Genomic DNA, 12,931 nt, shown 5'->3' with positions numbered 1-12,931 from the left:
TTTTTTTCTTTTCCCCTCTAGATTTCATACAAAGTTCTGCTAAATATCACTCTTCTCCTCAAAACTAACAAGCAATGGAAGAATGCTTTAAATTGGTTGCATCAGGAATCTTAGCTTCAGAAAGTAATTTGCAGTCAGTAGTACGTATAAGAAAAATTTCAGTGTGTGTTTTTTATTTTCTTGCGTTTGCAAGAAGCCTTGAATGGAACCTGCTGCATTATACTCTGCCAGCAGACAGTGTTCTTAATGCTGTGTGATTTGAATCTGTTCAGTAGATCTTGAGGTCTCATAAAATGGTTTGAACTTTGTTCCATCGGCTTGTTTGGGGGGAAGAGAGGAATGTGTTGGGGAAATCAGTGCAAGTGGCTTTGTATTCAGAGATATTCTAAGATGACTCTTTGTCCAGATTTTCATTTTTCTTTCTACTGGCTGTGGTTTGTTCCACTAGCAAGCAAGAATTCTAAGTTAACAGGATATAAAATTGGAAGGAACAGATTCTAACCAGGTTTTCCTTGGCAGAAGCACATCAGTTTGCCCTTCCTAAATGACCTATGATGATCTAGCAAATCTGTGCAAGTTGTACTGTTTGTTGTGAAGCCGTTTTAACAGAACTAGGGGATATTTATTCTGAACCTTACTATGGCCAGATCCTTTTGTGACATTGGACAAGTGACTTAAAATTTATCCATTTACTACTTCATGATAGTAAGTTTGGGCTTTTTATGACTAAACGACAGTACAGTGTATTTGCAAAGATCCTAAAAAGGATTGTCTTTCTATGAGCCAGCAGAAATAAGTGCAGAAGTGTCACGGTTGATACTCACCCAGGCAACTTACTGCTAAAATTCTTGTGCATCACAGATGAACAAGAGGCCTTGAAATCCATCATGAAGGACCTGGTAGCACTCCAGATGAGCCGACGTCACAGACTGACTGGATATGATACCATGAAGAATAAAGACACTGCTCACTCCAACAAACAGGTAATAGGCTATTTAGTGAGAACCTGAAATCGTTACCTGGAGGCAGAAGGGACAGAGTAGGTCGACAGTGGGTCTGCTGCCTGTGTTCTGTCTTGGGCTTCTGACTGCTGAAGCATCACAGGTGCATTAGCTCCCTATTCTTGCTCAGACTGTGTTGCCAACATGGTAGCTTTGATTTGCTTACCTTTGTGGACCAGGGAGGGTGCAGTTTTAATAATTCGCAACATCTCGGTATTCTGCCTTCCTCCCCCACGTGTTTCTGATGGGGTTTGGTCTGTGTAGATTAGCTAAAAAGTTTACCAAGTGTTTTTCTGGTTTCACAGTCGTATTACCATTTTTTTAAATGACTTTATTATTTTTAAAGAAAAAACACAATGCCAGCAGTCCACCCCTCTTGGGCAGCCCTGCAATAACAAACCAGTGTGCCTCTGCAGTGGAAGAAAAAAAAATTCCGGTAAGAAAACTAGCTTCCTATTCAATATTAGCAGTTATAAATTAGGAGCATGTTTTAAAGTTGTGTGCAGTGACCTTTACAGAATTCATTTAAGCAGGTGCGGGAGGCCAGGAAAGCTTTTCTTTACTGACTCGGTCATGATGTAGCAGCATGATGCACTTCTCATTGTAATGGAAATAATAGTTAAATTCAAAGGGAAGCAGGGAACTGAGAAGCATAACGATGAAAAGGAAACAAGTATTTCCATCTCTGATGCAAAAGCAGGCTGCTGCAGTTTAAAGCTGCATAGGGCAGTCTGTCAGATAATGAACTAATGCGGGTCTCATCTTCACATGATTCAGACTGCATGTGGATACAGAATGAAGGTCTCGATAAAAGGTGGTCAGACTGAAGTTGATCCAAGAACAGGGAAGGGGACTGTCTGAAAGGACTGGCTTTAGTGAAGCTGCAATAAATCTTGCCTCAGTGAAAAAGGAAACAGCTATTTACAGGTGTCTGAATAGGGGCAGCATCCTTAAGAGGCAGGAGTGTCTGGAGTTACCCAGTCATAAGTCACATGAAGAGGGGAATGAAACTAACCCTTACTTGGGTGGGTATGGAGATGTGAAGTCCATTTTCTGAGAGAACTACTTTTCCCAAGTTAATAAGTGGCAGGGTCAATACTTTAAAACATCTCTAGGTTCATTTTACATTGCTAGAGACATTTTTTTATAGAGAAAACTCTTGTATTGACCTTCTTTTAGAAGGAAAGGACAGAATAATACCGCTCAGTCAATGTATGCTGTATATCATTTGAATGAAATACTTGAATGCAAAAGCAACAATTCTGTTCAAAAATTCTTTGTCTATTACTGTCTTAAAAAATTAAATCAAGTTACTTATGGTTAGACTAACGTTAGCAGGAGAAGTTGCCTATATCAGTAACATAACTCTTCCCAGTTATATCCTTATTACAGGCTTAAGCTTTTTGGAGCAGGCTTTAAAATTCAAGTCTGTCTCTTTCTTATGCTTTGTCTGCTCATAATCTACTTGTTCAGCTGGGATCTGGGATTTCCTTGAATGTGCTGGACAAATCTGTAGATGGAGCAGTACAAAATCCTCTCCAAATCACTTTGAAACGTAAATTCAGAAATGTCTTAAAGGAAAATCTGTAATCATTATTTATGATATCACATCACAGAACTGGAACACTAAAGCACCAAACTTGGATTTGCTTTCTTGCTCATCTCTTAGGACAGTTTATGTGAGTTGCTTTAAAAAGTGGTTTATATAGGTGATAGGTTCACTGCTTTCAAAGGAAAAGAAAAGCAGTAGTGTTTAACTCCTCTAGGTTCTCTCTGAAATTTAAACACTAAGATCACTTTGGATATCTTTCCTTGGATCTTTGAAAAATAGACACAAATGGCCAGTGTCGATCCTTTTGGAAAAATCATCAGGAGATAGATGTTAAATTCTTCCCCCCCTGTCCCTTTGTTACAAATTACAGGTTTGAAAGCATGCAATGCTGTTGGGAAAGGTATTTTAGCTTGCTTAGGTACCAGCAAGTTGAAGAAAGGTTTCCAAAGAGCGCCTAAGATGTTTTAGTGTTGTCTAATTTTAACTAGGAGAGCTTTGTTTCATGACCTGGAACACATCTTGAGGTCAGAAATTTAATCTGAAAATTTACTTTAATTCAATTTAATCCAAACAGTCCTGTTTAGTTCCCATAGACTGGGCTGCTTAGAACAGTGTAGCCTTCCTTCCCTGAATATCCCTAATACAAAGGGATCATTCCTCCATCCATTATGCCTAAAAACCAACTGTTTCAATAGCGGTTGGCTGGTGGACATCTTTTATAGTTTATTATTCCTATGCTGTTTGTTGCATTTTTCCTTTACTGTTCAATTAAAATGAGTTCTCTAGAATTTGCTTCATTTCTGTGTCATTCTAGAGTAAGTTCTTTCTCTTCCCGCATCTGAGAAAACATCTTTGGTAAAGTTAGATTGGAAATCACCCACCTGCAGATGGTCGTTGCTCTGATTGGGAAGCTCGTTTGTCATGATCAATTCTGTACCTACAGTGTTGCTGCAGGAATGCTGTGTGCTCGCAGTGATTGCATGGGTCCCTTTGAACTGCATTCTTGACCACTAGGCCTGCCAGATACTTCCTCCAGCTAAAGAGCATTTCCTGGCCACATTTTTTTGAAGTTCCTAGATGTATGATTGCCTATTGTCTAAGGCTTTCACAGATGGCTTAATCTATTCCAATCACATAAATTGTGCAGCAGAAATTATGGAGTCTTATCAGAGCAGATTTTTCCCTTTTATTTTTATCTTTGTGACCTAAATTGGGATTTGAACTTTGATCTCCAGAGTTGAAAGTTCAGCATGTTGACTCTTCTGTGCTACGTTACATCTTCTGAGTTTACAGTGAAATGCACAGGTTGAGTGGTCAGTGCTTTTAACCATCTGCCAGATATGGATGATGACCCCTTTGCGCTTTAAAAGATGACACATAGTTAACTTGTTTGTAACTTCATAGTTGGAGTTTCAGGGGCTGCATTTTTGCAAAAGCAGAGATTTAGTCTGTGTCTCAAGAATAAAGAATGTAGCACGTTCCCTGTATCTCTCTCTTTTTTTGCCATAGAAGAAAACATGCTTGCTTTGAGAATGCAGGAAGAAAACTAGCTTCAGTTCAGGTGAATATGTAGCTGGACTTGATTTCAGATTTTTGCCAGGCAGTGTTAAAGACGGATTAATTTTCCTTAAAGTATATTTCAGTGTCCTCTCTTTAAGTGACAATTAATAAAAATTACAGCTTAGTTTTTTACCCCTTCCCTTCTCTTTCTCTGTTAGCAATTTCTCCATTCCTCATGGTGTGTGTTCCCATGTCAGCCACTTGTCCACCGTCTGCTTCAGCTTCCATGGAGAAAAGTTACCAGACTTGTTGTGTGCTGGTTAGCCTTCTGAGGAGTTGATTACAAATGGACCTGCTTTGTGTTTGGGCCTTAAAATCATTATATGATCCATTTGTGTGCCTTTTATGTATGCCAGAGTTTCATTGCGAACTAACCTTTTGCTCTTTCTTCTGCAGAATGATGTAAGGATAAAGTTTGAACATAATGGGGAAAGACGGTGAGTCTGTCTTCACTACTTTGATTCTTTGCTGAGTGGAGTAATTTAGTCATTAGTAATTTAGGTTAAATATTTTTTTGGCTTCACTTTCCTTGTTCCTGAACGAAAACCACACAGCAATGGCAACAGCAAGCAGGTCATACACAACTTGGTTAGTTTTTAAAAATCAGTGTATCGTATAACACCTTCCTTTGATTTATTTTCATAGTATCTATTTGTAAGTGAATTGCAGTAATATTAAAAAAGCTGTCCATCCTGAAATAAATTCAGCCTGATAGCCTTATTTCAGATATGCTCCCTATTTGTTTCACTTAACTAAAACCAAATGAAACTCATCAAATCAGTGTCTGCCTTTTCTATGTTCTCACTTCTTGATGACCTATCGCTGTCACTGTCCTGCTGTGACTGAGCAACAGATACAGCTAGGGAAGATTTTTTTCATTGATCAAAAAGTTTCCTTGTTATTTCTTCTGATACTTAGTTTTGAGATGCTTTCTTTTATGAAAAAACCAGAATTAACTGAATTAGCATTTTCGGTGTTTACAGTGTTGCTTCCAATGGCTAAAATTGCCTAGAGGTTTCAAAGTAGGTCTCAAAAAAGCCCCTTATTGCCATCTAATTGAGAGGAACTCTGGATACTGGTATGGCTGTTCAGTGGCTGTGTGAATGTACAGAAAGGCTCCAAACTTGTTTGCAGCCTCTTTGAGGCTGCTCTTGAGCTCTAGTTGAGGGAGGAAAAAGGGATCTTGATGCTAGGTTCCAGTTTCCTTTTTCTGAAGAAATTAATTGGATTGTAAGCATGAATTCATATGCTACTCTTCACAAACGTCCTATGGGAATCCTGTGGTTTCTCCCGTCCCAGACAGTACTTTCAACATGAAGTAGTTCACAGTTTCATGATAAAATGCAAATTTAATGTTGATAGCACAACAGTGCAAGTTGTATGTAGTGATCCTAACAGCCTGTTACTAGCAAAGGTTACTGGCTGAGCAGCTTAAGCTCCCCCTTAAGTATCGTCCTTTGTCAAATTAAGGGATTTTTGTTAAAACAGAAAAGCAGAGGCATTCTTTGTTGATAAAGCAGATGGCAGAGGATAATTTGTAAAGGCTTCCTCAAAAATTGAACTGTTTCATTCACCACAGTGGTACGTGTTGAATTCTCTCACTAAAAAAACCTGACTTTTGGGCCTCAAGGAGAAAATCTAAACGTAATCATAGCTGGATCTGCTGCCTCCTTTGTCAGCCAGATCTTCTCCGCACTCTACAGTGTCACAAGCATTGTGTGGACAACAACAGAGCTGCTGTGTGACATGTCACAATTTCTTGTCATACCATGTCAGGACAAGGTAACTTGGAAGCAAAGTCTTGTCACCACAGTCCTATCATCTTGCATGTCTTCTGTCTGAGCGCATTTAAGATGGCACAGAGCTCAGGGGAGAAGAAAGGGTTTTTTTCTGAAGTAACATTAAAATGAAAAGGTTGATTGTGTGTTAGTCTAATTATGCAGTTACGCTCGCCTGAATTCCCCATTCCCAAAGTGGTATGCAGTTACAGACAGCAAGCTTGCACCGAGAATGTAAGTGTGTGTGCTTGGTTTCAGAGGAGCTGCCAGATCTAACCACAAATATTTAAGGTGGTCGGGCAGGAATGGGCTCCTTAAACCCTGCAGTCCATGATCTTGTGTTAGAAGAGTGCACAGAGTTTTTAAACTAATAGAATTTGTGGCACCTGAGAACAGCTCTGCTTTTTAATGCATTGAGTGTAGAATAGAAGCCTTTGTAAGGGACTTCGGCTCAACTGAGAGCTGAATTACATTTGTACAGTGCCAGAGTACTATAATTTCATGGATGGGTTTCTTAGTAATATGTAGAAAATTTTATTGTGCGCCGCTTTTTAACAAGGACAATTATTTCTAAATAGCTGAACGTTGTAGGTCTGGTAGCAAGATGAACCCTTCCTGGGAAGGGGCTAAGGAAGGCAACTAACGCTAGAACTGTTTAAAACAAAAGCTGCATATCGTGAAAGGATACTGAGCACTGGCGAAGCAGGCTGGCTGGACGTTTTGGAAACTAAGCCTTCTATCCAAAGCATGGGTTCAGCATGAGCTCGTGTGAGCTTCCCCAGAGGTGATTCAGGGTTTCACTCAGAGAGCTGCCTCTGTGAGCAAGATAGGTCTTGAGTTTCTGTGGTCCCTTCAGGTCTTCCTGTTTCTGCCTGATGGCAAAATTGTTAAGTGGCGCTAATAATCAAGCTTTTTGGGGCAGTATTTCAGCTGTGCCGAAGCAGAGTTGTTTCAAGGTGCAGCAGTGGGGTAAGCAGCTGTCGCAGTGGTCTTAAGAGCTTTCAGAACGATGGTGGCCGTCAGCTGAGTCCCAGAGCTGTTTGGTTAACTTGCGGGTAGTGGAGACGCAGCGTGGTCTCGTGGCCCATGGAAGCAGATGGCCAGAAGTCTGGTTGCAGGAGCCCGAAGGCGGGAACAGCCAACCATCTGGGCCTTGTGCAGCAGAGAGACGAAAAGTGGGTTTCTCAGCAGGTTTCTGAGCAATAGGCATCCTTGGTTTGCTAGAGTAGTGGGTTGTAGACTATAGTTCACATTTGAATCCTCCAGTTCTTGACCCGGGATATTTTACTCGCTGATTCTTCTGAAGAGGGTGAAAATCGTCCTTTTCCATGGCCGTCAAGGTAGCGACTTTCTGAGTACTTGGCAACTTCCTGCAGAAGAACATTCCACCAAAATAAACAGTTTTAGATGCTTTGCTGGAACTTCATATTACTACTTTGCCTAAAGCATTAGAGTTTCTATTCCAAGGTAGGCAAAACAGTAATAAAAACAAAGAAAAGTATACAGTCGTTTTCTGAAAAGCATGCGTGTGCCACAGGATTCTGCAGGCTTCCCCTAGGACGGCTGTGCCTGTTGCCATTTTGGATTTCTTGAGGCTGTTTGTGTATGTGAGTAAAACTGCTGCCGTTCGACTGGCAAGGAAACGGCTGAGTGCCAGAACTGGGGGTTTAGTGTGCCACAAGGCCTGGGCTCAGGGAAAGCGATCAGAATAATTTACATCTGTGCATGTTTTGTGTGTCAGTCAGTGACGGTGCCCGGAGATGCATTACATCTGCAAAGTGCTCATGAGGGAGGAAGGATGAGGGTATGAGACTGATCTGTTTTATACGAATATTCTGCCTTATATGAATATTCTGAATTATTCTGAATTACTGCAAGTCAGCTGTGCCACTGCTATTACAGCTGAAGCGGTATTTAAGTTTTGACCTATTTGGCCTCTGTAATTAAAAAAAAAAAGCAATATTTTTTAAATAAAGCAAGCCATGAGTGACAAACAGTTGCTCAGTTACAGTTAGATTTGACTCGGCTCTCGAGAAAAAGCCCCTGCTGTTTTGCACAGGATTTGAAGGATAACTGCAGAGATAGCGTAGCGAGGCTGTGATTCAGATGTTTGGAGATGTCCGAGTTGAGCGTGCAGAGGGCTAACGTGGAGCTAATGTCACAGATCACCTTTGGGAAAGGGTTTTCAGATTCCTTTGTGTCCTCCTGCTGATGCCTCCCCTCAGGAGTTCAGGACTAACTTTGCTGTGGGAACGCTTGTTGAAAGCTTTCAACTGGAACACGGTTTAGAAATTTTTAGGGAGTGAGTTTTGAGTTCAGGTATTGGAGTACTTAAACCAAATACTTTTTTGTTCTTGCGGCTTTTAATTCAGCTCTCGCTGAATGTATTTGTTTGTGTTTTGTGCCTGAGGCAGTATTCTCTAAGCCAAAGTGCACAGGAGATTTGTATTCTGTTATGTGGAAGAAATTTATTCAGTAAAGGATACTTTTCTATCCAGGGACAAAGGCATTCTATTTGAAATGTTCAGTTGAATATTGCATTTTGACAGACCATTTGGAAATGACCAGAGATCAGTAATTCCTTGCTCAAATAATTAATATCAATTCAAATTAGAAGGGTTCAATACCTGCTTGGGGATGAAAGGAGAACATTCAAATGTGTTTTTAATGGTTCAGCCATCTAATTTAATGATTGCATTGTCAAGTATTTCTCTGAATTCAATCAGCGATTCTCTTTTGTTCCAGAATTATCCCATTTGTCCGTCCTGTGCGTTATGAAGACGTGCAACAGAAAGTGAAAACAGCCTTTGGCCAGCCACTGGACCTCCACTACATGAACAACGAGGTACAGAGCGTTGTTATCAGTGCTCAGAACATGTAACGCTCTCTGGATGACACCTCCTTTTCCCACCCCAAGTTCTGTACCCTTGAATTTAATTTTCGGTTCTTCCCTCTAACACAAACCATAGCTGAATCACTCTGCTCCAGGGAAAACATGCTGATGCTGACAAAACGTCACACTGATGTGTGTATTGTACGAACATCAGCATCTTACTCCCTTGTACTGGTGGTGTTTGGGAGACTCTTGGGGAAGTAAAAAAAGGTATTTGATGTATTTTGACTGTTGAAAGCAACTATTGCAGGCCAACATGCGTACAGTCTGAGGGCTGCAGGCAGTCCCAGAGTCGCTTTGTCAGCTGTCTGATAGCAAAGTCAGTATTGTTTGTGGTGTTTGATTCCTGACTGGCAGCGGCTGTCCAGCCATTTGTAACACATTTACCTTCTGCTGGCTGCAACACATCCTGTGTATTGCCCAGCTGTTGGGCGAACAGGGGAGGCTCTCTGAGATGAGATGCTGTAGGGAGGCTGTGGGCACTGTCATTGGTAAAAGAAAGTGGCATGGGGAATAGCATTTGTCTCTGAGGAACTGGGTAGTCCGTGTTAATAATCTAAAGTATTTTGTTGGCTTTCCCCCTCTGGACACCCTGGCCTTTCCTTGGGTTTGTTGTTGTGGTGTTGCCCTCCCACCATTTGGGACTGCATCACTAATGAGAGCGATGCAAAACCCATTCACCAGTAGGAGCTGGACAAAAATGAAAGGGGTTCTTCAGTGTTAATAACGTTCATGTTTTGAATTGTGAGGGGGATGTAGAATAGAAGGTTTCTGAGCATAATGGGCTCAAGCTGCGCCAGGGGAGGTTTAGATTGGATATTAGGAAAAATTTCTTCACGGAAAGGGTAGTCAAGCATTGGAACAGGCTGCCCAGAGAGGTGGTGGAGTCCCCATCCCTGGAAGCGTTCAAAAAACGGGTAGACGCACTCTGGGACATGGTTTAGTCTAGTCTACCCTTGATTGGTTTAGTGTGGACTTGGTAATGTTAGGTTAATGGTTGGACTGGATGATCTTAAAGGTCTTTTCCAACCTAAACGATTCTATGATTCTATAATTTCATGGGATCTTACCAGCAAGTTTTAAATTCTTTGATTCCCTCTTTCAAAGTCTTAATCTTCTTTGTACTAGTCTATCTGAAACCAAATTTTCACTTGATCGTTAGCTCTGGATTCGTAAGTGTTCTGAGACAATGTTCTCATCAGGGAGTCAGGCGTGCCTCTGACTTGTTCTTTGCAAACAACAAATTCAGGTAGCAATTAATATTTTTGTGGATGGTGCCTTAGAGAAATTTGCACAGGGTCAGCCATTTCTCTGATGGCGTGGGAGGAAAACCTTGTTAAAAAGGACAGTAAGACAGTATTGTAATGAAAATTTGTGGAATATAAGATCTTATATTCTGACTTTTTTTTCTAATGCTTGTTTCGATACCTATTGTGGAAGTAGACTTATTTTTTCTGTCTTTTCTAATGATTTTTTTTTCCTGTTCTTTATTTTGCAGCTGTCTATTCCTTTGAAAAATCAAGATGACCTGGATAAAGCAGTAGATCTCTTAGACCGAAGCTCTAATGTGAAAAGCCTTAGAATATTATTGCTGTCTCAGGACAGAAACCATGTAGGTAACAACTTCTGTAACTGCAGCAAAATGAAGGTTTTTACCCTTAAGTCTCTGAAACATGATGGTAGCCTTATCTGAGAATAACAGGGATTAGTAAAATAATTTTTCACAGACACAAATGCATATGTTTATCCTCTTTGCTTTGGCTTAGCTATAGGTATCTCTTTTTTTTCTTTTTTTTTCTTTTTTTTTTCCTGGCTTCAGCAGCTGTTCAGGGACTAAAACATTGCAGCTTTTTAAACTGTAACATGAAGGCCATTTTATTTCAAGTACCCAATGACTGTATTCAGAAAACACTTAATGAGTTTGGTTCGCAGAGAACTTTTTTTTTACCTTTGATTAATAGCACAGTGTTGAAAGTGTGTGTAATTATCTTGTCTTTAAGAAAGCACAGGTTGTCCTTGAAGACAAGCTATTAGCACTTTTTTCCTTGGTGAGACGCCTGAGGACAGCTCCCAATGATTTTGCATTTCTGTAGCCTAGTGCATTGAATCCAGCCTTACTCTATAGAAGCTAAGTTGCCTTTAGCTAATAATGGTGTATTCACACCTAAGGTGAATTTGATTGTGTCTTGGTTCACTTTTCTGTACCACGGCAGTGAGTGTCAATGTAGTTTGCACTTTTCAGCAGAAAAGATCATAACATGGGAAGTAGGTCTGTAAGTCAAGCTCCCAAAGCTGCCCGTTTTGGACAGTGAATTGAACTTCAAGCTGAAGAGGGCAAAAAGAGTGAGAAGTTTCCCTTATTCCTGATCTGTAACTGGAGAACTTTGTTCAATCAACCAATGTGTTTTTTCCCCCCCCCCCCCAGAGTTAAGGTCATAGAGCTTTTCAAGCCAAAGACCTTGATAGCTTAGATATTTTAAATTACCAAATTCTCTGGAAGAGTGTGAGACAAAAAGCTACTCTGTCTTGGAAGCTCTGTTGGTAGTGGCTTGTCAGTCTTGGATGTTCATCTCTATTCAAGTTCTGCAGGCTGTGAGCTCAAACTCTTGAAATAATCACACCTGTAATTCTTGGAACTGTCAGGAGAACTTAAATGTACTTCTTGCTATTTTTGAATTCGATCATCCATGTTAATAGAAATACAAAGACCTTCAGGAGCATTAGCAGCCCTTTCCCAAATGACTGGATGCCAAAAGCTGGAGAGGTGTAGGAGGGGATGATGCTGATCCTTGTCCTATGCCCTTTCCCTCAGCATTTGTTACTGGCTGTTCTGAAGACAATACTTGGCAAGAAGGCTTTTGGTCTGACCTAGCGTAGTCAGACTTTGTTCTGTGTTGTCAGGAAACAGTCTGTAAAAGGTGGCCTCAACTTTTGGTATAACACAGTAAAACAATCCTCTTTTACAGCCCTCTGCTAATTTCAGTGTCTTCGGACTGCAAATCAGATGGTAAATGACATTGTCTAAACTTTACATAAGCCACCTATGGTAAACACTTAGTAAATCTCATCCTACACCAGCCAGTAGCCAGTACTGTGGTGTTGTCCTTTTATTAGCTGTTTTTTCCTCTTTTGCTCAAAGCAGAAACAAACAGCGAAGTCTTCAGTAAGTGCCACTGTTTCCCCCCTCTCCTCCAACTTCCTCTTCAGCTCTGAGTTGCCTGGCAGGAGAGCCCTACATGTGATAAAGCAAAAGCCCACAAGTCTGAAGGAGGTTTCTTGGCTGCATGATCTCATCCCACTGAGGGAGCGGGAAGCATTATTTTTCCTGAAGTACAGGATGCAGATTTTGTTTTGGTTGTGCTCCTTTCTTTTTCTGGGGATGGAAAGGTAATGCCGTGGCTTTGGCACAAATATGTATATAAAACAAATTAACTTTACAGCAGTAGCTGTGTGACTAGTACTGAGAGCCTGTGTTTGTGAATAGCGTTTATATTAATTTTCTTGTGCCTCTTCCTGTGGCTCATTTGTGCTTTCTTTTATCAAGCAGCTCACTTCTGTTGTCAGTCCTTTCTTTGTGTTTAGAAACTAATGGGAAGAACTGGTTAAGTTGAACACCTAGAGTACTAAAGCCAGACTGTCCACAGAAATGGTGTGACCTCTGCACCCGCTATTCAGCTCCCATGAATCTGTTCATGGTAGAGTTTATGTAATTTCAATCAGTCTCCCTTCTTACTCTGTGCAAGGGTAAGTGCTTAATAAATGAGCAGCTATTCTTTGCTTTTTTGATCAAGTGGCCTCACACCTTGTATGCCAGTCATATTCAAATAATTTTCAGAAGACAGAATTAATTTCCTTGGGGTCTCTTTGGTTATGCTCATCTCAATAAAATAAGTGCTTTACAAGCATTGGTTAAATTCTGTAACACACAAGAGGAAGGGGCTATTATATTCTCTTGTAAAACTAGGTACTTTGGGACAAGAAGATTAAAATTTAAAGTGTCCACTCGTATCGAGCACCTGCTTTGACATGCACAGGATCTCATTTGCTTGGGGGAGCTTGGAAGTTCACAGTATGTCATGTGCTCAGACCTTAGTGCACCGTCCTCGGATTGTTGGTGTCCTGTTCAGTCCTGTGTTAAGAGCCCACG

General features: G+C 40.7%; 1 protein-coding gene across 4 annotated transcripts in view; it reads left to right on the top strand.

Moving 5' to 3' along the window:
• Nucleotides 1-906: 906 nt before the first annotated feature.
• Nucleotides 907-12,931, top strand: part of MAP3K3 (mitogen-activated protein kinase kinase kinase 3) — a 37,083-nt gene continuing 25,058 nt past the window's right edge. For all 4 annotated transcript variants that reach the window (XR_012831744.1, XR_012831745.1, XR_012831743.1 and 1 more), the window contains exons 1-5: nt 907-983; nt 1,348-1,437; nt 4,510-4,550; nt 8,637-8,736; nt 10,283-10,396. Coding sequence is in view for 1 of the 4 variants with exons in the window: in XM_075722899.1 (XP_075579014.1) it covers nt 912-983; nt 1,348-1,437; nt 4,510-4,550; nt 8,637-8,736; nt 10,283-10,396 (417 nt within the window). In the remaining 3 variants the exon portion in view is untranslated. The remainder of the gene's footprint in view (nt 984-1,347; nt 1,438-4,509; nt 4,551-8,636; nt 8,737-10,282; nt 10,397-12,931) is intronic.

This window comes from Pelecanus crispus, chromosome 18, assembly GCF_030463565.1.
Source record: "Pelecanus crispus isolate bPelCri1 chromosome 18, bPelCri1.pri, whole genome shotgun sequence".
NCBI classification, from domain to species: Eukaryota; Metazoa; Chordata; class Aves; order Pelecaniformes; family Pelecanidae; genus Pelecanus; species Pelecanus crispus.
Note: the sequence above shows the minus strand (reverse complement) of the source record. Positions and strands in the feature narration are given on the sequence as shown.